This window comes from Schistocerca cancellata, chromosome 9 (genome assembly GCF_023864275.1).
Source record: "Schistocerca cancellata isolate TAMUIC-IGC-003103 chromosome 9, iqSchCanc2.1, whole genome shotgun sequence".
Lineage (NCBI taxonomy): Eukaryota > Metazoa > Arthropoda > Insecta > Orthoptera > Acrididae > Schistocerca > Schistocerca cancellata.
In genome coordinates this window covers 494,931,803-494,958,034 of record NC_064634.1, presented here as the reverse complement: position 1 = coordinate 494,958,034, position 26,232 = coordinate 494,931,803, and the positions used below count along the sequence as shown (strand labels likewise).

The following is a 26,232-nucleotide window of genomic DNA, read 5'->3' as shown; positions in this document are numbered from 1 at the left end:
GCTGCTTATGCCGCTGTAGAGCTCACCGAGGTTCCTTAAATACTTCAGCGACTTCCAGCGACCACCAAGGGACTGCCTTTCGCCGGGGGTCACCCTAAAGAGCTAGGGATCACATTTTCTGCTGCAGAAAGGACTGTTGTAGTCACCTGCTCAACCACCAAAATGAAGTTTCCGTGTGTGGGAGACTCAACGGTGACACCAGAGGTGAAAGCTTCCCAGTCTGCCTTGTTTAAAGACCATCTGGATAGGCATCCATGTGCCTGATGCTGGGGCAGTGACAGGAAGGTGGGGAAGTGGTCACTACCACACAGGTCGTCATGTGCTCTCCAGTAGACAGATAGCAAAAGTCCTGGGCCGCAAATTGATAAATCAATGGCTGAGTAACTACCATGAGACACACTGAAATGTGTGGCAGCCCCGGTATTTAAGAGGCAAAAGTCAAACTGAGACAGTAAAGTCTCGACTTCTCTGCCTCGGCCAGTAAGCATGGCACCACCCCACAAGGGGTTATGGGCGTTAAAATCTCCCAAAAGTAGGAAAGGTTTAGGGAGTTAATAAATCAGTACAGCTAATACGTTCAGCGGTACTGCACCATCTGGAGGAAGATATACATTGCACACAGTTATTTCCTGCATCGTCCTTATTCTGACAACCACCGATTCAAGAGGGGTGTGAAAGGGCACAGCTTCACTACAGACTGGGTTGAGGACATAAAGGCAAAGTGCACTTGACACTCGATTATAGTCACTACGGTTCCTGTAATATCCCTTATAGCGGCGGAGGGCAGGTGTCCGCATTGCCGGGAACCAGGTTTCCTGAAGGGCAATGCAGAAAGCAGATGTAAACTTAACAGTTGCCGTAGCTCAGCCAGGCAGTGGAAAAAACTGCCACAATTCCACAGGAGGATGGTGTCATCATGAGACTGGTAAGGCACGGAACATTCAATTAGGCAGTTTACACTTCAAGGTCACCTGCTGGCACTGACTTATTGGCTGAGCAGTCTTTATCCACTGTGTCAGAGGGTCCGACAAGATCTAGGTCCTCAACGAATGCCAGAATCTCCACCTCATCCACAGATGCAGAGCTTGTAGGTAGTTGTGGTGTGGGTGCCACCACAATTCCCTTGCTCTTGGGGATCTACTATTTCTCTCGCTGCTCCTTGAGCTTCCCTGGATGGGAGAATTTCACTGATTCAGTCGCCAGGACTGAGGACGAGAGTGAAGCCCTACGACCAGCTGCTTTTGGACTCTTCAGCCACTGGCAGGTGTCATCTTTCCCACTAGCAGAAACCTGGGAAGGGAGTGACCCAAGGGACCACTTCCTATCGAGAGGAGCTGAAGAAGACTTATGCTTCTCCAGCGCAAAAGTGGGGACTAATATCCCCGATGGTTGGCGGCAGGTGTAGTCTTCTGGCTCTGAGAGGTGACTGGGGTTGGTGGAGCTGATTGGGCTAGAGCTGTTGTAGCGGCGGTGTAAGACAATGTCACAAATACAGGATGTAGGCGTTCAAATTTCCTCTTAGCCTCAATTTACGTCAGTCAGTCCAGGGTCTTGTACTCCATGGTTTTCCTTTCTTTCTGGAGAATACTGCAGTCAGGCGAGCAAGGTGAATGGTGCTCTCCGCAGTTGACACAGATGGGAGGTGGGGCACATGGAGTATTGGGATGTGATGGGTGTCCGCAATCTCGGCATGTGACGTTGGAAGTCCAGCGGGAAGACATATGGCCGCACTTCCAGCATTTAAAGCACCACATTGGGGGAGGGATATAGGGCTTTACATCACAGCAGTAGACCATCACCTGGATGTTCTCGGGTAACGTATCACCCTCGAAGGACAAGATGAAGGCACTGGTGGCAACCTGATTATTCCTCAGACCCCGGTGGACACGCTGAACAAAATGTACACATTCCCGCTCTAAATTGGCAAGCAGCTATTTGTGAGACTGCAAAAGAAAGTCCCTGTGAAATATGATACCATGGACCACATTTACGCTCTTATGGGGTATGATGGTTACAGAAACATCCTTCAGATTGTCACAAGCGAGTAACGCCCGTGAATGGGCAGAGGATACTGTTTTGATCGAGACTGACCCAGATCTCATTTTGGACAAGCCCTCCACCTCCCTGAACTCGTCCTCCAAATGCTCAACAAAAAACTGAGGCTTCATCGTCATGAAAGATTCCCCATCATCTGTCAAACATACAAGGTACTGGAGAGAATAAGAGCTGCTGCCATCCTTAGCCTGACGTTTCTCTCATGGTGCGGCCAAAGAGGGGAATGATTTGGGATTGTACTTCCATGCATTGAACTGAGCCTGTGAACACTTAAGAGACTGCTGGTGTTTGACCACCAGCAAGAGATGATGTACTACACTTCATAGCGTGTCATCCGCCCTGATGTCACCCATTCCAACAATGGGTCCTCCCCACGGGCGCCAACCAGCCGCAGCAAAGGCCACCTGGCAGGATGGCCATTGCTGGGAGTCCTGGTGCTCCAGGGTGACAGTCACCTACTCCTCAGCATATGTAGGGAGTTAACGGTGCAGGCACCAGCAGCGAGATCCCCGTGTGGTCAGGGGGCTACAACCAACAGGGTACATGGCGGCCCCACTGCAATGGACTGGCTACTGTGCTGGATATCAGGTGCAACCAAGCAAACAAGACCATTATCATCATCAGCGTAGAAAACGATCCTGCACAGTTGATGGAAAATTACGCACCCTGGGTGCCCAACAATTGGAGAATGAGCATAAGTGCAGATCTGTGTGGACGAAGGCTGCAATAGGTCTCAGTGCACAATGGACACGATGCACCATGTAAGGCGCCATTCCCCAATTGGATCGCTCTTCAGGAAAATTTTGAAACACGGAGGTCAAACCCTACAGGGGACCACCACATAAAGGCTGAAACATAAGACTCCTTTTAGTCGCCTCTTACAACAGGCAGGAATACCTCGGGCCTATTCTAACCCTCAGACCCGCAGGGGGGTGTAAAGAATAGCTGTCTTTACGTTACTGAGGTAAATGTGTGTAAACAAATTTACAGTTTACTGCCAGTTTAATATACTTACATTATATGAGCTAAATCACTGTTTAATTAAACAATAATAAAATAAACTCTCATTGTGACATGTAAGTGTTAGCCCATGTTAGTAACCCACTGGAAGTATTAGACAGAGCAGTTGCATCAGATCCATGAAAACCACTCGTTTGATTACTGATTATCTCTTAGATAACTGTGTCAGTGTGTGATTGTGCCGGAATCTGGGTCATTTCTGGCACAGTCTGTAAATTTTTTCTCACCTAGCTCGCTGTTTATTTTGTACAACATGCTCTCAGTTGCACGTATGACAACAACTTATCACTGTGTTAGCTTAAGCAGAAGTAAGGAATAGGCGTGGGCTTGCCATTATAAAAAAAAACAACGGAATGGTACAAATCAATGTTTTTTTCCTGATTGGTGTACTTTACACATGGGTGCATCCACTCAAGGGTCGAGGAAATTTTCCATCGACACGGAGATTGCAGTGCATTAGCGGCCGCCTGCAGACAGAAGTTGTCATAACATCAGATGCCGACTAATTTAAGCCAGTCTACAGAGACATCCACGTTTTTAGTTTCGAGATCCATCCCATTCTACCTTTGGTGGTTAAGAGTAATGACTCTTCTCTTGAAAGAGTTATAGTTCTACAAACAGAGATTTCATCAAAATTTATAAAGTAATTGATGGTACCTTTTCTAGTAAAGTAATTAGAGAAAAACAAAGCTGTACAAACAAATGAAGTGTTTTTTATGTGAAATACAAGTGTGCTTACCAGCTGAACATTGGTAATCAGAGCTAGGTCATCAGTAGGCTTCCAACGACCGAGATCCTTCGTAGCGACTGAATGGGAGTGACGCGGCCTCTTATTGCGACGACTACCGGCCGAGCCCCCCGTGCGTCCACTGGCCGAGCCACCCGTGCGCCTCTGCCGATTTTCGGGTGGTACGGACACAGTCGAGGAAGGAGTGACAGTACTGGCTGGAGTAGTCGCAGCAGAACTCATTGCCTCTGCAATGCAAGAAATTTTAGTATGAATTTACCTGAGTGATAGACCATAAGATTTGTAACTTCGTGACAATTTAGGAGCAAGGGAATAAAGAAAACACAAATTGTTTCTGAACACACAAAATATGCATTTAATATATCTAGTTTTACACTACCTGCACATAAACAATGTTGTCCTGTAACTCTTTTATCTTTAAATAAAACTTACTACATTCCATTCTACTTTACAACTCTAACCTTTTGGCAACAGAGGTAGATATTAATGGTCATCAACTGACTCAAAAACAGGTGTAAGATTTCTTGGCGTCCAGCTGGGTAACGAGTTACTATGGAGTCGGCACACGGATAGAGTAACCGTGAAGCTCACTTCGGTGTATTATGCACTTTGAAGAATCTCCCATTGTATTGGCGTAAAGACTCCATCGTTGCCCAGCCAAAACTGTCCAGGGTAGAAACTTGAAATTTGGGGAGGGTGTCTACCTTATACTGTAGGGCTTTTTCAAAGGGGTAAAATAGGGAGTGAAAGATTTTTTGAAAATATGCCACTATTAACGCAATTTTGAAGGTAGACACATGAAAATTGTTATTCGCTTTCTTACTCAGAAATAAAGAAATACACGTTTCAGTGTGTGTGGAAATTTTATCCCTATGGAAGAGAAATAGTGGATGAAAGTGTTTTTTTTTTTTTTTTTTTTTTTTTTTGTCATTACTAAAGAACTTCTAAAGTATATTTAAAGCAACATCTATGAAAATTGGTATCTGACTTCTCGGATACAAATAAAAAATTGTGTGTTTCAGTGTTTTTGGAAATTCAGTCACCCAGCGGGTGAAATAGGGTAAAAAGTGTTTTATGAAAATATTTCATTACGAAACCATTTTTAAAGCAAAATCAATAAAAATATGTATATGGCCATCACTGTTTTTGGAAATTCAACGTCCTAAGGCAGTGAAATAGAGGATCAAATTTATTAAGAAAATATTTCATTATATTAAATAAAAATTTAAAGGTAAATCTACGAAAATTGGTATTTCATTAAAGAAATATGATTTAGAGAATGAAAGTTCCTATAGAAATTTCTCCACAAGAATGCAAAAGGCAAAATTAACAAAAACCTCGGATTCCAGCTATCAGAAATGCGATGATGATGATGTGTTTAAAGGGACTAATAATATAAAATAAAAAATTGACTTGGCTGCTCAAGCTATATAAGCAAGCCAAAGAGTTTAAAAAGGGCATGACAGCAGTTGTAACTTGATAGGGAAAAGAAAATAGAGATAACCTAGGCAGCATCTTACATAAAAGGGTCTAAATACACAACAAGGTGAGAGGGGTAGCAAGCAACCAGCAGTCACTTGATGGGTTCCCGCCATAGGGGGAGGCTCTCGTCCCCACAATAATCCGTAACACTGGAAATGGAGGACACTTATAGATTAGAGTAAAATACGCTCACCCTCAGGAAATGCAACACTTTGGTAGTGACTGTCATGTCATCTGCAAGCATCTGAGTTAGTGAGGTAGGCAAGTTGAGAGTGTGCCGCAGATAGGCCAGCAGGACGCACTCGACGATAACATGTGCTATCATCAGTAGAATAGCGCAGCTGCAGTGAGGAGGATCTTCCTGACGCAGAAGGAACTTGTGGGTGATTCTTGTGTGGCCGATGTATATTCCACACAATACAATGGCATCTTTCAGAGAGGCCTGGAAAGATGTATGCCACACGTTAGTGGACTCTTTAATCGTTCTCAACTTGTTTTGGGTCATAGTAGCCTGCTATTCCAATTCCCAGAACCTCAAAACATTGCATCAAAGTTGTAATCTTAAGTCTGTGCCCAGTATCCTGATGTCAAATTGATCTCCTGTAATTGCGTCTTTAACTAGATGGTTGGCGAGTTCATTTCCTGGAATGCCTATGTGGTTCGGTGTCCAAATGAAGATCACTGTCTTTCCAGAGCTGTGGAGGTCAGCCAGTAGGTCCTGGATGTTGGTGACCAAAAGATTTTTGGGATAGCACAGGATTATGCCTTTTAAGCAATTCATGGAATCGCTACAGATCAGAAAGTTTGTCGTGGCCTGGGATTTGACGTACCGCAAAGCCTGAGAGGTGGCAACAATCTCTGCAGTGTACATGCTGCAGGAACTTGGCAGAGAGTTCTTCTCGTGTCCCCCTGCATACATAACCGACCCTATTGTTTACCTTTGATCCGTCTGTGTAGAGGTAACTGAATTAGAATAAGTGTGGAGGATTGAAAGAAACAGGTGTCGGAGATCGGTAGGATCAGCATTCTTCTTGGGGCCACAAAAGAGGCCAATTTATATCACAAGACATGGAGCAGCTCATGGGGGATGTCCAAAAAGAGCTCTAGGAACACAGACTAACAGGGGCTGTAGGCGGTCCTTCAGTAGATTATCGAATTGGATCCCAGCTGGTCATCCCAGTTTTGGGCGATGCGCAAATAGTCTGAACTGGTGGTTGTGGAACAGAGTTGAGTGACACAGGTGGGTAGGCATCTGACAGATTGTGACTACATAACTTGCCAGAAGCTGCTGTCGTCTAACGCGTGGTGGTGGGACACCGGCTTCCGACAGGAGGCTGTCAACAGGGCTCATACGGAAGGACCCCACATCCAACCACATGCCAGTGTGGTGAACAGGGTCCAGTAGGTTCAGCACAGATGGTGCTGTCAACCCATAGGCAATGCATCCATAGTCCAAGGAGGATAAAATCAGCACTTTGTAAAATCGCAGAACTGTGCGGTCCACACTCCACGAGGAGTGACTAAGAAAACGGAAGCATTCAGCTTCTTCATGCAAGCTGCCTTGAGCCAGCAGACATGAGGTAGCCAAGTTAGCTTGGGTCAAATAAAATACTTAAGGATTGGAAAGTTTCAATGACTTCAAGTAACTGGTCACCAAGATAAATTTATGGGAGTGGGTGCACAGCCCAGAGTCAACAAAAATGCATAACTCGTGATTTTGCAGGAGAAAATTGATAGTTGTGATTCATACCCAGTCATGGACTCTCCAGACAGCCCCCTGAAGTTGGTATTCAGCAGTGCACAGTGATGCAGGGGCAAAGTGCAGGTAAGGATAATCCACATACAGTGACAGAGAGACAGACTGTGGGGCCCACTGCATTTACAATACCACTGCTGGCAATAGCAAACAGTGTTATGCTCTGAACCAATCCTTGAACGACTCCGGTTTCCTGTACATATTGGATGCTGAGAGTCAAACCTATTTGGACCCGAAAAAATTGGAGTGATTGGAAATTCTGCATAAAAATAGGTAAACTGCCCTTGATACCCCACTCATGTAGTGTAGATAGGACGTGATGTTGTCAGATAGTATCATAAGCCTTCAGTAGGTCAAAGAACACATCAATCAGAGGTCGGCGACGTGCAAAAGCATTGCACACTGCAGAGTGCAAAAGAACCAGGTGATATGTAGTGGACTGGAAGCTGCTTTGGAATCGTGATACATGCCCTCCAGTTTCAAGGCACCAACAAAGCTGCTGCTGACCACTAGTTTGAATAGCTTACACAGCCCATTCGTCAGATAGACTGGTTGGTAGTTAGTTAAAAATATGTGAGTCCTTTCCCAGTTTCAGGACAGCTATAACAATACCTTCCCACATTGAGAGGGAAATACTCTCTTCCGCCAAATGCAATTAAAAAGCATGAGGATATGTTTCATGCTGTTGGTTGGTATGAAGATGTTTGAGCATTTGGTTGTGGATTTTGTCAGATCCAGGGGCCATATCGCAACACTCTGCCAAAGCACTGCGAAGCTCCCAATCGCTAAACTGGACATTATGCGATAGAGAGCCGTGTGGGTGGAGAGACAGTGGGCAGTGATCAATGAGGTGTTCCCGTGTGTTAATTACAGCAAGCAGACACTTCAGCGAAGTGTGCTGCAAAACACCCGTTAATCACCTCTTATGACAAGCAAGTACAGGCCACGGGTCTATTCTAGCCCCCGACACTGCAAGAGGTACCAGAAATGCTTTTTGGTCAGAAGAACCTCCAAAAAAAGACCATGTTTCTGTGGCTTTAACTAGTGCGAAGAGTTTATAAGGTGTTACAATTTCTGAAGAACCTAAAAATTCGATTAAAAAAAAATCTGTGCAGACCATACAGTCAATGTGAGTGAAGCAATAGGTGCTAAGCTAGTTCTGCAAATTTTCCCTAGGGACAGAGCACATGAAGTATATCTACATCTACATATATAATCCACAAGACACTGTACAGTGCATGGTGGAAAGTACACCAAGCCACTAGTAGTCACTTTCCTTTCCAATCCACTTGCAAATAGAGCAAGAGAAAAATGACCAACTGTAAGTCTCCATATGAGCCCCAATTTATCTCTTCTTATTTTCACGGTCTTTATGCAAAAATGTACGTCAGTTTCAGTAGAATCAATCTGCAATCACCCTCAAATGCTGGATGCCAATTGTCTAAATTTCTGTATTAACGCCTCACAAAAAGAGCATCATCAACCCTCCAGGAATTTTCATTTGAATTCACGAAGCACTCTGTAATACTTGTGCGGCGATCGGATCTGGCATCACACCTTTGAACTACACCAATGTATTCCTTTAATTCGACCTGGTGGAAATCCCAAACACACTATCAGTACTCTAGAATGGTTCACACTGGTGTTTTATATACACTGTCTTCTTTATAGATGAGCTACACTTTCCCAATATTCTCCCAATGAAACAAAGTCGACCATTCACCCTCTCTACTGCCAGCCTAATGTGCTCATTCCATTTTGTATCACTTTGCAAATGTTATGCCTAGATATTTAATGAATGTGACTGTGTCAAGTAAGCACACTACTAATACTGTAGGGTTACTCCACATCAAATCGATAAGTGTATAGTGTAACTCTGTTAAAGTTGTGTGTTGCACAGGGTACTTAGGACCGACAAATGATTGTTGTGACTCGCCGACCTTTCAAAGTGCAGCCGCGCAGTTACACGCGTCCTCTACATGAGGCGCTGTCTGCCAGCCATACAGCAGCAGCGCCACCTAAGCGGCCAGCCAGCCAGCCAGCCAGCGGCCACTAGACTCAGACTCAGTTCGGATTTGACTGTTAAAGTGTACAAATGTCTTACTTTGTTTACTTGATCTGTGACTTACATGTATTGTGTCATCCTTGAAATATATTTGTTCAACTTGATGTTACTACAATTTTTGGCAGCAGAACGGCCTGGATGTTGGGCAGACACCACCCTGTGCGATGGTGACACCCGACAAGAGCTTGTTGAGCTCCTCGTCGTTGCAGATGGCAAGCTGCAGGTGGCACGGGATGATGCGCGTCTTCTTGTTGTCCCGGGCCGCATTTCTGGCCGGTTCGAGCACCTCAGCCGCGAGGTACTCCATGACGGCGGCGAGGTAGACGGGCGCCTCGGCGCCGACGCGCTCGGTGTAGTTTCCCTTGCGCAGGAGGCAGTGGATTCTGCCGACCGGGAACTGGAGCCCAGCCCTGCTTGAGCGCGACTTTTAACTTGCTCTTGACTTTGCCTCCCTTTCCGCGTCCCGACATGGCGTTGGGCTAGTGGCGTTGGCGACCGCGAGTGACAAAGTGCGTGGACGGGTTCCACATCACTGGGGACTGGCTGGCAGCTGCTACGGGTTCTGATCCTACACTCTCCCGGGTTTTACACTGTATTCAGAAGGGTTGGCCAGATCGTCCATCCGCTAAGACTTCTGATCCGTTGCAGAACTACTACGCTTTGCATTACCGCCTCATGGCTAAGGATGGTGTTATCCTCCTTTCCACCGACAATGCTTCGCGCGTGTTGTGGTACCTGCGTCTTTCCGTGCTTCGGTATTGCGCCTCCTTCACCAAGGGCACTGGGGTGTCTCTCGCACAAAATCTCTGGCGCGCCGTCATGTGTACTGGCCCGGCATCGACTCTGAAATCGCACACATTGTCGCTGCCTGCGGCCCTTGTGCATCACAGGCCGCCGCCCCGAAGTCATCTTTGTCACCGTGGCCTTCGCCTGAGAAGCCCTGGGAGCGTATTCGTGCTGACTTCGCGGGACCTTTTTTAGGTACTTATTGGCCTCTCGTTATTGACGCCTACTCTAACTTTCCTTTCATTGTCCGTTGCACGTCGCCTACCACCGCGGCAACCACAAATGCTCTAGCTCGCATTTTCCCTTTGGAAGGCCTTCCCTCTACTCTTGTTACTGATAATGGTCCGCAATTTGCCTCTTACGATTTTGCGGATTTTTGTGCCCATCACGGTGTCATGCAAGTCACGGCCCCTCTGTTCCATCCACAGTCAAACGGTGAGGCTGAACTTCTGGTCCGCACATTTAAGGCTCAGATGAGGAAACTCCTGATTTCTTCTGCTGCTGATGATGCGGTTCTCCAATTTCTGGCTTCTTACCATTTCACCCCCATGGGCGACCACAGCCCGGCTGAGCTCTTACATGGCCAACAGCCCCGCATGCTACTACATCTTCTGCGGCCTTCCACCTCAGGGCCGCGGGTGCCTTCGCATGGCCGGTTCACCGCCGGCGACCTTGTATGGGTACGGGAATATGGCAGGCGGCCAAAATGGAGTCCTGGCCACATCTTATGACACCGTGGCCAACACCTGTATGAAATCCAGGTGGACACGGGTGTTGCAGTGTGTCATTCGGACCAGCTTCGGCCTCGTGTGCCGACAATGCCTGTTCCAGATGCCGCTACACCACCTTCAGCTCTACCCGATGCTGGGGTTCCTGGAATCTCTCATTACTCACAACGCTGTCCTCTCACCATCATCTCAGTGCCAGCACAAGAACTGACGCCAACAGGAGACGTGCCAATGCAGGAATCCAGATGACCACCATCTGGCGGAACAACTCTACTCGCCTCCTTCTCCTACGGATGCGGACACATCGCCCATGTCTCCTGTTATAACAACCAGACTTGCCGCAACGGGCAGAATGGTGCACGGGGCCCCAGCAGATGCGACCCCCAAGTCTCCTGTCATTTCTACCTGTTATCATCAGGGACACTTCCGTCCGGACGGGAAGCCTCCTCCTCGAGACTTTACGGCCAGTCAAACAACACCTATGGACGTTAGCAATCTACAGGCTAACTCCATCAAGACATGTGCAAAAACTTCAAAGGAGGGAAAGGTGTTGTGACTCGCCGATCTTTCAAAGTGCCGTCGCGCAGTTACGCGCATCCTCTACATGTGGCGCTGTCTGCCAGCCATGCAGCAGCAGCGCCACCTAAGCGGCCAGCCAGCCAGCAGCCTCTAGACTCAGACTCAGTTCGGATTTGACTGTTAAAGTGTACACACGTCTTACTTTGTTTACTTGATCTGTGACTTACATGTATTGTGTCGCCCTTGAAATATATTTGTTCAACTTGATGTCATAACAATGATGATCACAGACTGCTGAAGAAAATTAATTTATTTTGGAAGGTGGGACACGTGTGTCGAGTGTGGGGTTCTCTGTAAGTGTACGTTAATTGAATAGCAAAAGAAATGGTGTCATTACTGGATGGGGTGACACTGGTGGTGCTTTGTGTTTGGCCACACTTGCTGTTCTTAATGTTTTCTCTGTGTAGCGGACCTCCACCTCAAAGTTGTGCTGGCCTCTGTGAAAGAAGACAACCAGGACAACACGTAAAAATGCACAGAACAAAAGTAGTTTGAGGAAGCAGAAGAATCTTCTAAGTACCACGACTGATCATGTAAATGTATTTGAAACATACTTGTCAAGCAGACAGAACTATTTGAAGTTGTTTCTCGAATGTAAAAATTGTTTCCTTTGATGTGACAGAGTGCATAAAGTGAAATAATCTGATTAATTCATAAATGTTGTGTTTTGAAATTCGCTTAAAGGAAATTTTTTACTGTTCCCACAAAAGTGTATAAGTTTATTTGCCTACAACCAGTTAATACTGTATTTGCAAACTATTAAGACAACATTAAATTTTACTGCATGATGTGACAAAATGGAGAGGTATTAAATAAAGAAAGCTGATGTACTGAACTTCAAAAAACCAATCAGAAAAACTTACATCCTGTTTCCCACTGGATGAAAGAAAGAAAACCCTTTTGAACTGCTGTAACACTACAGAGTGACCACGTGTAATCAAACAGCTCACACCCCCACAGCCAGCCCAAAGAGGTTGCCTCGCATCGACACAGTATGCACTGAGCCCTATGCAAAACAACTCTATACAAGCCCGCATGCTGGGACCTCAGCCACACTAATGTTTATTGCTGGGACACTCACCTGCTAGACTGTGCTCTAATGGTTAAGACAGTTATTGTTCTGATTCCTACTTCATCCAGTGTCTTTGTGTATCCCTTCACGTGGAAGTGAAATAAAGTTTGTTTGGTGGAAATTCTGATAATATGTTTATACAACATCACTACTCTTTGGCAACTATTGTGGTATTCTACTGCACTGTCGATGCACCAGGGTTCACTGCCGCTGACACACCCCCCACCGCTTCCTCCATATGATGACTCTGCAGAAGATTGGCAAGCATACGAAAAATGCCATGGGCATCATTTTCAAGACTTTGAAGTCACTGATACTAATGTGTAAAGCTTTTTTTCTGTCATGGATTTCTCCTCATTTTATCACCTTTTGTGCGAGCTAGTTCCGTTTCAGGAAACTGCCAGTCTCTCTTTTGATGAAATGTGTCAATTGCTCTCTACTTATTGCAAACATACTCATGTTGCTGCTGCTGCTGGCATTGAGTTCAAGCATTGTCAAAAGAAGCTGAAGCAATCGTCCAGAGCTTCGGCAGCAGAACTTCATGGGCTTAGCCATCACTGAAAGTGTGTCACCAAAGCTCACATGGACTCATATGCTGATTCAGTGGTTTGTGATGGTGTAATACACCTGGCCCCTGATAGGAAAGTTTGTCAACGTGCTTTACAATGTGAAAATCCCTCTCTCACAGATGTTTTGGACATTACCCAGTCCTTTGAAATATATAGAGCAGCAGGAAATCAAACAGAAACTTGGTGTGAAGTAGGTGCCGTTGCTGCTTCTCCTCCTCGGCTGCCGCTGGTTAGCTCACTAGGTTAAGAAGACAGCAGTCTCCAAGCTGGATGGGCCAGTGCCATGCTAAGCAGCAGCTGCAGCAGCTATAGGCATCACAACAGCCACTATGCACTCCATTTCTATTGTGCCCTCATTGTTTTGTGCAATATGAGCAGGCCACGTGCCCACAGCATTGGGAAACATGCAACCATTTTAAAAAAGAAACGAACATATTGTGTCTGTGTGCAACTTTCAGCCTCCTTTTCCCAACATTAATATGGATGCAAACAGTGTTTTCCAAGTAATGGTAGCCCCAAACGAACTACATCAAAATATGGGTTATGGTTAAGATGTTAAAAATGCAAATGGACACAGGTGCAGCAGTGACTCTGCTAAATTTTCAAAGGTTGGTTGGTTTGGGGGAAGAGACCAAACAGCGAGGTCATCGGTCTCATCGGATTAGGGAAGGACGGAGAAGGAAGTCGGCCGTGCCCTTTCAAAGGAACCATCCCGGCATTTGCCTGGAGTGATTTAGGGAAATCACGGAAAACCTAAATCAGGATGGCCGGACGCGGGATTGAACCGTCGTCCTACCGAATGCGAGTCCAGTGTGCTAGCCACTGCGCCACCTCGCTCGGTAAATTTTCAAAGCTATGTGGCTCTTTGATCATGGTGTTGTCCTGTCTCTTGTCAGTTCGAGACTTACAACAAATACCAATACTGGGACAGTTTTCCACTTCCATAGTGTACAAAGCAGTTTTTCAGCCTTTGATCTTTCTAGTAGTGGATGATATCAACACTGAACCATATTTGGATTAGATGACTTCAAAATTTTTGGATTCTCTATTTCTGACAAAGTGTGGCTGATATTGGATCAAGTTTGTACCAACAACTGGACACAACATTCCTCCCTGTTTTCAGAAAGTTTAGGGTGTCCTACCGATTTCAATGAAATCGGCGGCACACCCCATTTTCTTCATGCCTGCCCAACCCCAAGAACTCCACAGGAGCAAATCAAATTGAAACTGTTGTTGTTGTTGTTGTCTTCAGTCCTGAGACTGGTTTGATTCAGCTGTCCATGCTACCCTATTCTGTGCAGGCTGCTTCATCTCCCAGTACCTACTGAAGCCTACATCCTTCTGAATCTGCTTAGTGTATTCATCTCTTGGTCTCCCTCTGCGATTTTTACCCTCCACGCTGCCCTCCAATACTAAATTGGTAATCCCTTGATGCCTCAGAACATGTCCTACCAACCGATCCCTTCTTCTGGTCAAGTTGTGCCACAAACTCCCCTTCTCCCCAATTCTATTCAATACCTCCTCATTAGTTATGTGATCTACCCATCTAATCTTCAGCATTCTTCTGTAGCACCACATTTCGAAAGCTTCTATTCTCTTCTTGTCTAAACTATTTATCGTACACATTTCAATTTCATACATGGTTACACTCCATACAAATACTTTCAGAAACAATTTCCTGACACTTAAATCTATACTCGATGTTAACAAATTTCTCTTCTTCAGAAACGCTTTCCTTGGCATTGCCAGTCTACATTTTATATCCTCTCTACTTCGACCATCATCAGTTATTTTGCTCCCCAAATAGAAAAACTCCTTTACTACTTTAAGTGTCTCATTTCCTAATCTAATACCCTCAACATCACCTGACTTAATTCGACTACATTCCATTATCCTTGTTTTGCTTTTGTTGATGTTCATCTTATACCCTCCTTTCAAAACACTATCCATTCCATTCAACTGCTCTTCCAAGTCCTTTGTTGTCTCTGACAGAATTACAATGTCATCGGCGAACCTCAAAGTTTTTATTTCTTCTCCATGGATTTTAATACCTACTCCGAACTTTTCTTTTGTTTTCTTTACTGCTTGCTCAATATACACATTGAATAGCATCGGGGAGAGGCTACAACCCTGTCTCACTCCCTTCCCAACCACTGCTTCCCTTTCATGTCCCTCGACTCTTATAACTGCCATCTGCTTTCTGTACAAACTGAAATTAGATCGACTAACATCTTTGAGTGTTATCACATCTGTTTCCTCTAGTGAATAGACTATTCCACTAGTAATTGTTGTCACACCTAATGGCAATGTTCAGCCCTGTGGAAATTTTAAGAAGTCTACAAATTCACCATCTATTACTGTCACCTATCCCTAACCCCATCAGAACAAACTCTTAGCATGGCTTTCAAATGTATCCTTGCAGTGAATACCCCCTCTGTGTTACAACTATACCAGCACCTGCCATTCGGTGTGGCTAGCGTCCCTCCATTTTTCCAATGATTTTTGGAGCAACTCACAACCCCCGTGATGGGGTGTGTTAACTACCTGGATGATAATGTAGTCTCAGGTTCCTCAACAGATGAACACTTGCCGAACTTTTGTGAGTTGTTCACAATGCTAAAGGCTACCAGTTTGAATTGTAACTTGGACAAACCATAATTTTTCAGCCATCTATCATGTGTCCCAGTGCTGAAGTCTCACATGCTGACATCAAACCTTTATGTCATCATCTCGAGGCCATTACAGCTTTGTTGCGTCCTACCAATGTCAAAGAGTTGCAAGTGTTGCTTGAAAAGATTGCATACTACCATAAATTTATTCCTGCTGCAGCCACAATGTCCCAGCCACTTCATGTTCTCTTGCACAAAGATGTTCCTTTTCACTGGTCATCTGCCTGTGAGCATGCTTTTTACCCTATTAAAGTCAAAATTACACTCATCACCTAGCCTGGTTACCTTCCAACCAGTCCAACATCTGGTTTTGGACACAGACCTCTGCCAATATGGGCTCGGGGCCGTTCTCATACGCAAATATGTGGACATTTCTGAACGCCCTATTGCAGTGTTTACAGAACTCTGAATCGGACACAATAGAGCTACTAGCAGATAGAAAAAGAAGCCAATGCTATTATGTATGCTCTAAGACAATTTCACATTTTCCTGTACAGTTCTATGTTTCATCTGATTACTGATCATGAACTTCCGGTTTCTCTTTTCAGTCCATTGGCATCTTTACCAGACAAAGCGGTCCATTGCCTGCAACTCTGGGATCTGTTGTTGTCATACTATAACTATGAGATTTATTTCTGACCCCCAGCACAACATGTTAATCCAGAACTTCTTTCTCGATTGCCGACTGTCCCTGAACCAGCATTTGATCAGGAGGAACTGTTGTGTTTCCATTTACATGCTGAAGTCCATTATCAGTTTTCCCATTACAAGTTCTTGGGTTTCAGCAGCTGTCTTGACCAATCCTGTCTTAAGTCAGGTTGTTCAATTTGTCCATCACGGCCAGCTGGACTAATCACTGTGCTGAGCATTGGATCCTTTGCATGATTATTATGCTCTCCACCACCACCTCTCAGTTCTTGATGGCCGTGTTACTGCCGGCTACTGAAGAGTTGGCATCCATGGTTCTGATCCCATCCATATTGTGGTGGTAAATCATGGGCCTCCTTCACCTGGACAGTTGGGTGTTTCTCAAACAAAATTGCTGTTCTACAGCCACGTGTTTTGGCCAGATATCAATAACAATATTAAATGTGTTGTGACTTCCTGACAGGAGACCTTTGCCCATCAAGTGGCAACATGGGCCTCCCTTTCCTTGTGGCCATCCCCCCTGTCCCCTGGAAATGTATTCATGTTGATTTTGGAGGTCCATTCCTTAGCTCCTTTTGTCTTGTAGTAGTTAACGCTCTCAGAATTTACTTATGTGGTTTGTTGCCCATACACATCCAAGGTCAGTAGAGTCATAACTCTCTCAAAGATTTTCCTCTTATAAGGGTTGCATACATGCTTGTGGCTGACAATGGCCTACAGTTTGTCTCTCAAGATTTTGAAGATTTTTATACAAAGAGTGGCATCTGGAGTTAATGGCCCCTCCCTTTCATTCCTAGTCCAATGGCTGGTCCATTCATTCAAAACCCAGATGAAAAAATATATCACACAATCTTCTCCCAAGGAACCCATCCTTAGGTTCTCAAGTTCATACAGGTTCACTCCCATCGAAAACTGTAGCCCGGCAGAGCTGCTTCACGGCTGCCAGCCCCGTACACTGCTTTGGCCGGCACCTCACTACCCACCGGCGCATGCATCACGGCAATTCCAGCCGAGCTCTGCCACCTGGGCCCTAGGTTTTGGCCAGCACTACAAGAGGATACCGTCGGTCATCCGTTACTGCCGAGCCACCAACTCTGCACTGTACATACCTCTGATGGCTCTGATGGTTTGTGGTCATGACAGTACAACTAGCTCCACCCACATGTGACTGCCCATGCACTGGACAGCCCCTGTCCCCGCTGTCACCTCCACTACCTGTGAGGGTTTCCGTGGCACTGTCCCCAATCCCTCCAGCTCCTGCACCATCTTCATTCTGGGTGCTACTGCAACCAGGCGGAGTAGTGGGCACCAGGCTGCTTCCATCTCCACAGCTCCTGCTGCCATGCCCAGCACTGCTGTCATCTCCACTGCCTCCTTTGCTGAGAGCCTGCCCGTATGTGAACACAGATACGGCTCCTTTATCACCGGTATACGTCTATTGTGGGGAGTGGGCAATGTACCTGTCCAGGCGCATGGCGTTTCAGACCATATTCTCCTGTGATGGCACGACACTCGCTCTAGCAGTAGTCCCCTTCCGATGAAGACACGGACATCGTTACATTGTAACACTTTTTCCCAAGCTGGAAGGAATGTTGTAACCCCATAGAATGAGTGCATGTAATCAAAAGGCACGCAACTCCACTGCCAGCTTAAAGAGGTCACGTCACACCTGCACAGATGGCACAGCAAGTGCTGTGCCATGTGCAAAACAGCCTCATAAAAGCCAGCACCCCGGGCCCTCAGCAAGACTAATGTTTATCTGATGCTTGTACACTCCCTGTTAGACTGTGCTTTAGTGGTTAAGAGTTACTGTACCAGTGTAACCCTTCATGTGGAATGGAATAAGGTTTGATTGATGGGAATTCTGATATTGTGTTTGTGCAACATTACTGCACTAACATTAAATCATAAAACATGTGACAAGTGCCAGAAAAAAATTACATGGAAGTTTCTACATATGTCTAGTACAGAAAACTATCTACTGCATTCTGAGGTCAAACAAAACAGCAAAAAATGTTAAGTAGTAGTGATGAAGAAGACATTGCTGTAAGTTCTGCAGCCCTAAAAACTTTGAACGCTTCTTTGCAGCCTGTTGGTGAATTTCCAGTTAAGAAAAAAAAAAGTTATGTGAGGCAACATATCCTAAAAATGAACTAACAAACATAATTTCAGCAATCCACACAAAAATATTGTTGCTTCCTTCTCATGAATAAGAGAGATATTATCATTCAGAATCAGAGATAATTATTCAACACAAAAAGAAATTTAATACTTGCACATCTCTAAGTAAATAGATGGAAATTCTCTCTCATCATTTTTGCTAAAAGCTGGAGTGTTAAAAAAAAAAGCTTTTATTGTTCTGATGAGATAAGCAAGTCAATGTCTGTAAAAAGTATATTTTGGACTAATAAGAGTTGATGGAGATAAAATTCATGTGACAAAATGATTAGTTTCAACTAATTTGAAAGAAATTTATGTACACTTCAAAGACAACTATCCATGGCCCCACACTGGATCTTCAACATTTGACGAGCTATGTCTCAAAAGTTGTATTTTAGCTGGAAGCAGTGGTATATATAGTGCATGTGTGCTACTCATACCAAAACTTCAAACTTATGCTGACTGGGTGTAACATTCCACAGCTGACAATGAATGATAATGCTCCAATAAAAACCTACAGAGACTGCATTGCATCATTAACTTGTTGCCCCTATGGTGAATGTCAATTCTGTCCAAGACCAGTAACTTGCAAACAATGGGTCTCTGCTAACCATACATCTCTAGGAACTGTCACACTGTCACAAAAACCCTTAATCAAGCTTCCAAAGATGATTGACATATGAGCTTAGAGGGGGCAAGTCCCGGGTGATTTGTAATTTTGCTAAGCATTACACCTGTTTTGTGCACAATGAAGTTCAAGCATATCATTGGACCAACACACAAGCAACAATCCATCCCTTCATAGCTTATTACAATGATGGTGACAAACTTCAGCACACAGGTCTTGTCATCACACCAGATTGCCTCACACATGATACTGTTGCTAAGTGTCTTTACCTTCTGACCAAGAAATTTGACAAACCAAGCAAAATATATTGCTTCTCTGATGGATTGGCAGCTCAGTACAAAAACAAAAATAACTTCATCGAACAGTGCTGTCATGAAGATTATTTCCATACTGAAGCCCAGTGGCCTTTTTTAGCCACCTCTCATTGTAAAGGATATGGCAATTGTGTTGGTTGAACAGTTGAGTGATTGGCTACCCAAGCAAGTCCCCAACGCCCACACACAATCATGACACCTGAACAACTTTATGAGATTGCCAATGATAATGCACATGGGATCAAATTCAAGTATGCTGCTACAAAATACCATGTAAATGAAGAATTTAAACTTACAGAGAGGTTCGAGAAATGCTGCCCAATTGTACAGACACAGAAATTTCATACTTTTATTCACCCAAGCAAGAACAAAATAACAAAAAAAGTATATTTGGATTCTAATGAAAGCAAACTTGAACTGGTGATGGCTGTTGATAGTGATCCAATATTGTTTGATGACATCAAAGGATATATTGCTTGTGAATATAATGGTCACTGGTGGTTGCCTTGGGAGGGGGGTTTTAGAAACAGGAGAACTCACAGTTAGCTTCTTATACCCATATGGACCATCAACATCTTTCGCATTCCCCAGTCATGCAGGCATTCTTTCTGTAAGTGGCAAACTGTAAAGGTCACTGTGAATTCTCAACCTACTACACAGCAACCATATACATTATCTCATGCAGAAATGGTGACATGAATAAGTAACAAGAACTAATAACTAACGGATTTTAGGCCTATCTCTGGTATTTGATGTATTTTTCATTTTTTTCCATTTAAGGTTTGCAACTTCAACTTCTTGTATTTTTTAAGTCAACACTAATAAGGTAAATATTTTTAAGTATATATTATAAGCTATTTTATTCCCCACATTTAGCTATACAATAACACACAGCTGATGAGAAGTAGGCGTAAGACTTAAAATAAATTAATTTTTGAACATTTATTACAGCACCATTTTAAACATAAAATTACATTTGATAGTGATCCCATGCTCAACGCAAGTTGAAACTTTCAGAAAATGTAGAGGAAAGCAATATTTTTCACATGTTTTTTTTAATTTAAAAAAAAAAAGTTTTTCAAAAATCAGCAAATTTGATGATGATGTTTTTATAAGAAAATGTATATTTTCAATTAATTATGTCTCATGTCATATGAAAGTCCTTTAAAATAGCTTTTAAATGAACTCAATTTCATTGTTCTACCATAATTAGAACAAAAGTTGTGAACAAATTAATATTGCTGTGCAAGTCAGAAACTAATTAATGTTGTTCCACAAGTCAAAAACTTTTTTTTTATAGCAACCATTGCTCAGAAATCTTTCATCAGAAAAAGGTGAAAAAGTTGTTTTGTGTTACTATTCATGAATACATTCATATTTCATTTCAAATAAATCCAAGAGGGTCACACCGAAAAATCATATTTTCAATTGTAGATTTCACATGGAATGACCCTGTATTTGAATGTTACGGTAACTGTTTTTCCTATTCATCCGCATTAACTTACATTGTTCTATATTTACAGTAACCTGCCATTCATCACATCAACTAGAAATTCTGTCCCAGTCACCTTGTATCCTCCTATAGTCACTCAATGACACCTTACCGTACACCTCAGCATCAGCAAACAGCAGTTCACTGTCAGTCAGATCATTTACATATATAGAGAATAAGAGAGGTTATATCTCACTTCCCTGGGGCACTCCTGATGACATCCTTCTGTGATGAACACTCACTCTAAAGGGCTGAGTTGTCGTACACTCTGTTTTGAAAAAGTGGAACACCAAAACTGAGAAATGTGATCACACGGAAATTTATTCCACCGATTAGGGACATGACACTATACAAATTATCAGGCCTGTACACTATCAGGCCTATACACACCACCACCAAATGGTTCAATTATGGCTGCTAGATGTTGTGGCATGGACTCAAATAGCACCTGAATCTGCTGCTGGATAATACTCTGCCATGTGGTTTGTAGGCGCATCCAAAAAGCATCAACTGTGTCTGCTGGAGGACCTGAACGAACAAGCTGCCAACCGAACATATCTGACATGTTCGAGGGGTGACATGTCAGGTGAATAAGTTGGCCAGGGAAGCAGTGGCTTGCACATTCTTCTCCACATGTGGCTGGACATCGTCCTGCTGAAATATGGTATGTGGAACGGCCTGCAGGAGGGCAGTGCCTCAGGCTGTAAGACCTCCCTGATGTAGTGGTAATTGTTCAGATTACTCTTAAGACATAGGAAGTAAGATCAAGTGTTATAGGCTATGCAATGGCATGCATGCCACCAGTGCAGCATGCAGAAGACCGCCTCCGAATATTAACACAGACATGGCTACACCTGTTGCCATGCTCCACCATTGCACCGACACTGTGGACGAAGTTTTTCTGTCCATTACAGCCTAGTGCACAAGATGGCGGTCACCTCACGCTGTGGCCCAATAGCCTGTTAACGCTGTGTACAGCTCTCTTCTCTCCACTGCTTCCACGTATATCTTACTGTTGAAGCAGCACACCCTGTACAAGCCGCAATGTCACATAATGACAGACTCACTTCCCGCACACCGATCATTCTGCCCCGTTTGAACACACTTGCGTGCTTCTATTTGACACTGTGATGTCAGCCAAACGTAGTAGCACTTTGCTAACGTTTCCACTTCATATGACGGCTCCGCACCAATTGAGTATCGCTTAACATTGCCCCGTCCAGTCACACAAAAGAGGGGACAGCTGGGCCTTCTTCCACACCATCTCTCTGTCATTTATATCACTTATTATAGTTCTGCTGTTCTACACATCCTCTAATTGTGGCGTGCTGTGGACCACTTCCTCCGAGTGTTTCACTTTTTACAAACAATACTATACTTAAAGTCTTCGAGACACTCTTATATCTGGGAACCTATTCCGTATACTCGGACCTTCATCAACAGTCTGCAGTGGGGTACTGTGTCAAATGCTCCTCAGAAATCTAGGAATATGGATTGTGGCTATTGTCCTCCATCCACAGTTTGTAGGGTATCGTGTGAGAAAAGGGCTAATAGAGTTATGCACGAGTGATGCTTTCAAAATCTGTGCCAATTTGTGGACAGAAGCTTATCTGTCTCATGAAAATTCACTGTATTCAAACTCAATATGTGTTCAAGTATTCTGCGGTAGACTGATGTTATGAATACTGGTGTGCAACTATGTTGGCCTGTTCTTTCTTATATATAGAAGTCACCTGCAATTTTTTCCAGTACTAGGGGCTTTGTGCAAGGTGTGAGATTTGCGATAAATGTAAGCTTAGTAAGAGGCCAATGCTACAGCGTACTATCTATAAAACTGAATTGGGATTCCATCTGGACCAGTGACTTACTTGTTTTAAACTCTTTCAGTTGCTTCTGTATGCCAGGGGTGCCTATTTCTACGTCCTTCATGCAGTAGTCTGTAAATCAGTCAAAAGACAATAATAAGTATCTGGTCAGCAGAAGGAAGCAGTAAGAATACTATCTAAAGCAGACAGTGGTATATCTTGAAGAAGCCTGTTGAAGACCTGGGAATACTAACACTCACTTCTGAATGCATTTGCTCAGTGCTTTCTGATGCTGACAGAAAAATTCAATATCAGCAGCCAGAGATAATCCTCATACGTGTGACAGCTGTGCTTGTGTGAACGAGTGTGTTTTTTCTACTTTAGAAGAAGGTCTTTTGGTCAAAAGCTCAAATGCATAGCAGTCTTTTTGTTATGTCTGTCTGTGACTTCATCTCCTCTACACGGTAAGTAGATTTTCATAACACTGATTATTCCTTCATCGAGGAAAGAGAGGATAGGTTTCAAAAGGTTGGGGAGGAAGGACACATCAGTTGACACCAGGATAAGAGAAATCCATCTGGTACGAAAAGAAGCTCTAGCTAGGAACATATTGTTTTTCTGCTTTAATACGTGTATTAACAGTACTGGAATTTCGCCTCCTTAAAGGTAAGTACTGGTGAAACATAACAACATGAAGTTAATCCACCTGCTGTTATTCTACTCCTCTTAAATAACTACTTTTTTTCCTTGTCTTGCTTGAAACTATTTATGCACACTAGTGAGTAGGCAGTGTGTACTCAAAAACACAAAAATAATGTTCATACAATGTTTCACATAATTTTATTGTTCATGTAGTAATTTACTGTCAGTTGGTTATATTGGTGTTATTTAGTTACCTTTGGAACAATGTTAATGAAGAGAAATTGTTAACGGAATTGTTACAATGTTCAGCATTGGAGTGAGCTCATCAGTAGGTTTGAGAGGATTGACACTACTCATTAGATAACCCTGATTTGATTCTTTTTAATAGCCTGTTTCTGTTTACCAAAAGCTAATGAACTTCAAACATGTTAGTAATTACAGACTGATTTCGCCCAAAAATACTTTTGACATTTGAGCTGTTATGTTGCAATATTTGACACTGCACTTTTGTTGCCGTAAATTTTCTGAACCATATAATACTCTACATTATTCAATTAAGGCTCTAATTAAGAATTTACACAAATTAGCAAATTTTGAACATGGCAACTTCACATGTAAACAGGTAATCCACCACAGAGACATGCAGTGTGCTACCCAAACAGTACAATGAACTTTTACATTTTTCTAATCAGGTATCCTTTTGTTATAGCAAATTGTTGTTGGACATCATTAAATTTCCAGCCTGCAGCGATAAACTAATACGTATTTACTGAGATCATGAAAGAATCAGTATGCCAGTCTATGAATATTATCATCCCTCCCAAAAATACTCAGTCTGCACGTGGCAATCATTGTGGAACACCTGGTAGCAAATCAGACATTTATTTCTGCAACTTTGCACCCGGAAAAGAATAGGCTAAAATCTGTAAGCTGTTTTCCACAATGACATCATGTAGACACAGTATTATAAGTGAGTGGGTGCCTAGTAAGCACTTTCTACATTTCAATGAAAGTTTGTGTCTAATCAATTCCATTATTTACTGTATCGTTTTACAGTCGGCAGGCCATATTAATACGAGTAACGTGTATGTAGGATAAATAGTACTGACTCGGGAATCTGTGCAACAATACCTTGGAATAATTTATATGATTTATTTGTGATACATACTGTCTGTGCATAAACTACAAATATTTTGTCAATTGTGATGAACTACATTTTGAATGCTCACTGTCATTAACTATGGAAATTCAGCAAAGACAACAGTAAAGAACTAATTATATGAGCTGCCAATGAGTGTGATGTTTGTTTCTGACTTCAAGATATAAGGATAGTGTACTTGATTGGTTAATGACATTGTTTTCAATAAAAATTTATGGGGCAGATTTTATGAGAGTCATTGTTAGAGACTAGCCATCACTCAACATGTGCTGAAGGAAAATAAATATGCATATTAGTGAATCTGAGAACTTATGGTGTTGGGTTTGTTACTGTTGAATGTAGTTTGGTTATTCAAACTTTTTTTTAATTCGATTTTAGACTATGAATGTCTGGTGCTACTGACGAAAGAGACTACAAACACGTTAAGTCCACTTACACTGGTCATGCACTCTGTCTCCTCTCCTTGAAATTTCTGTTATTTCATTGTTACAACATGTACTGCAACATCAATTATACATACATTCTACTCAAATTTTGTCTGTGTTTTAATGTTATTTCAACACTCTTAAAGCAGCTGATGTGACACATCACTATTATCCAAACCACCCTCTCCAATATGATGAAGCTTTAATGTGTCTCTCTGGTGGAGCGTTTTTCTATGTTTGACATCATCTTTTCAGTTATATTTTTAGGTTGCTTCCTAAAACATTGTGTAGGCTACTTTAAACATTCCTATGATATTTGTGTCAGATAGCAGTCCAACAACAAGCATGTGTCTAAAAAACAAGTTTCACTGATGAAGGTCATTTCCCTCCTCCTCACTCTCTTCATAAAATCAACTTTTGAATATGAAAAAACTACACAGTTTCTCTAATTATGCATTATTACCCTCAAAGTACACTAACATTTGACAGAAGAGTGACAAATTACATTGAAAGTGCACAGAACACCACAAATAAAAGTTCTCCGCTATTGCTGTTGAATGCAATGATTTCCAAGATTGGTCCCGTTTCTACCTCTCTTGAGACATTCAGTGTGTCAAAGTGCAAGGACTCACTCATCAAAAATTAAAAAGATACTATAGATCTTGGGCATCTGATTTCATTCTGATCACATTCTTTTTTCATTGACTTCCTGGGCTTTTAACCACTGATCATCATCAATGGAATTCAACACCAGATCCGAAACAAAGACTTCATGTAGCCAACAAATTGCTGTAGAATACACAATAAATAATTACTAGGAAGATGACAATAAACACTGAAGTTGCATCTTATAACAAAAGTAAATGCTGTGAGATGACAGATGTTTTTGTGATAAACTTTTCTGCACAATGGCTGGTTTTCTAAATCCACTCTACTTTTGAGCTGCTATTTCATTGTTTCAGCTGCATTTGAGTAAATGAAAACAATGGTTTTCTGACAAGGCTATCAGAATGTGCAAAAATTACAACAATAACTAAAAAAGAACTGCCAAAGGTTGTTCTTCAAATAAACTCTTCACTTATATTTTGTGTAACAAAAGAAGAGTTTTTACAACTGTACTGTTACTAGCTTTCAACTGAGTCATCTACAGAGCTGATTGATATCAAGTGTTAGAAGAAGGTTGGGGACACTTACAGAATCACATTACATGAATGGTTGTGGTAGTCATGAAGCAACCACGCCAAGTGTGATTTAACAATCAGGGCTTGTCTTTTGCCATATGGGCTATCAGAGGCATAAATATTTTTTTTTCTTCTGGGGAGGGAAGTATCAGTTCTGTTCAAGTACAAGATGTTCATTCAGGTCAGATCTCAAAATATTAGCAGCTGAACTGTCATAAACTGTTTCAACATTTAGAATTGAAACACAAC

General features: G+C 42.9%; 1 protein-coding gene across 3 annotated transcripts in view; it reads right to left on the bottom strand.

Annotated features, from left to right (window-relative positions):
* Nucleotides 1–26,232, bottom strand: part of LOC126100204 (microspherule protein 1) — a 154,531-nt gene that overhangs the window by 115,567 nt on the left and 12,732 nt on the right. For 2 of the 3 annotated variants that reach the window (XM_049910765.1, XM_049910764.1), the window contains exons 4-5: nt 22,640–22,708; nt 3,815–4,050 (exon numbers count right to left, since the gene is read on the bottom strand). In XM_049910765.1, coding sequence (XP_049766722.1) covers nt 3,815–4,050; nt 22,640–22,708 — 305 coding nt within the window. The remainder of the gene's footprint in view (nt 1–3,814; nt 4,051–22,639; nt 22,709–26,232) is intronic. The other variant, XM_049910766.1, reaches the window with a different exon arrangement.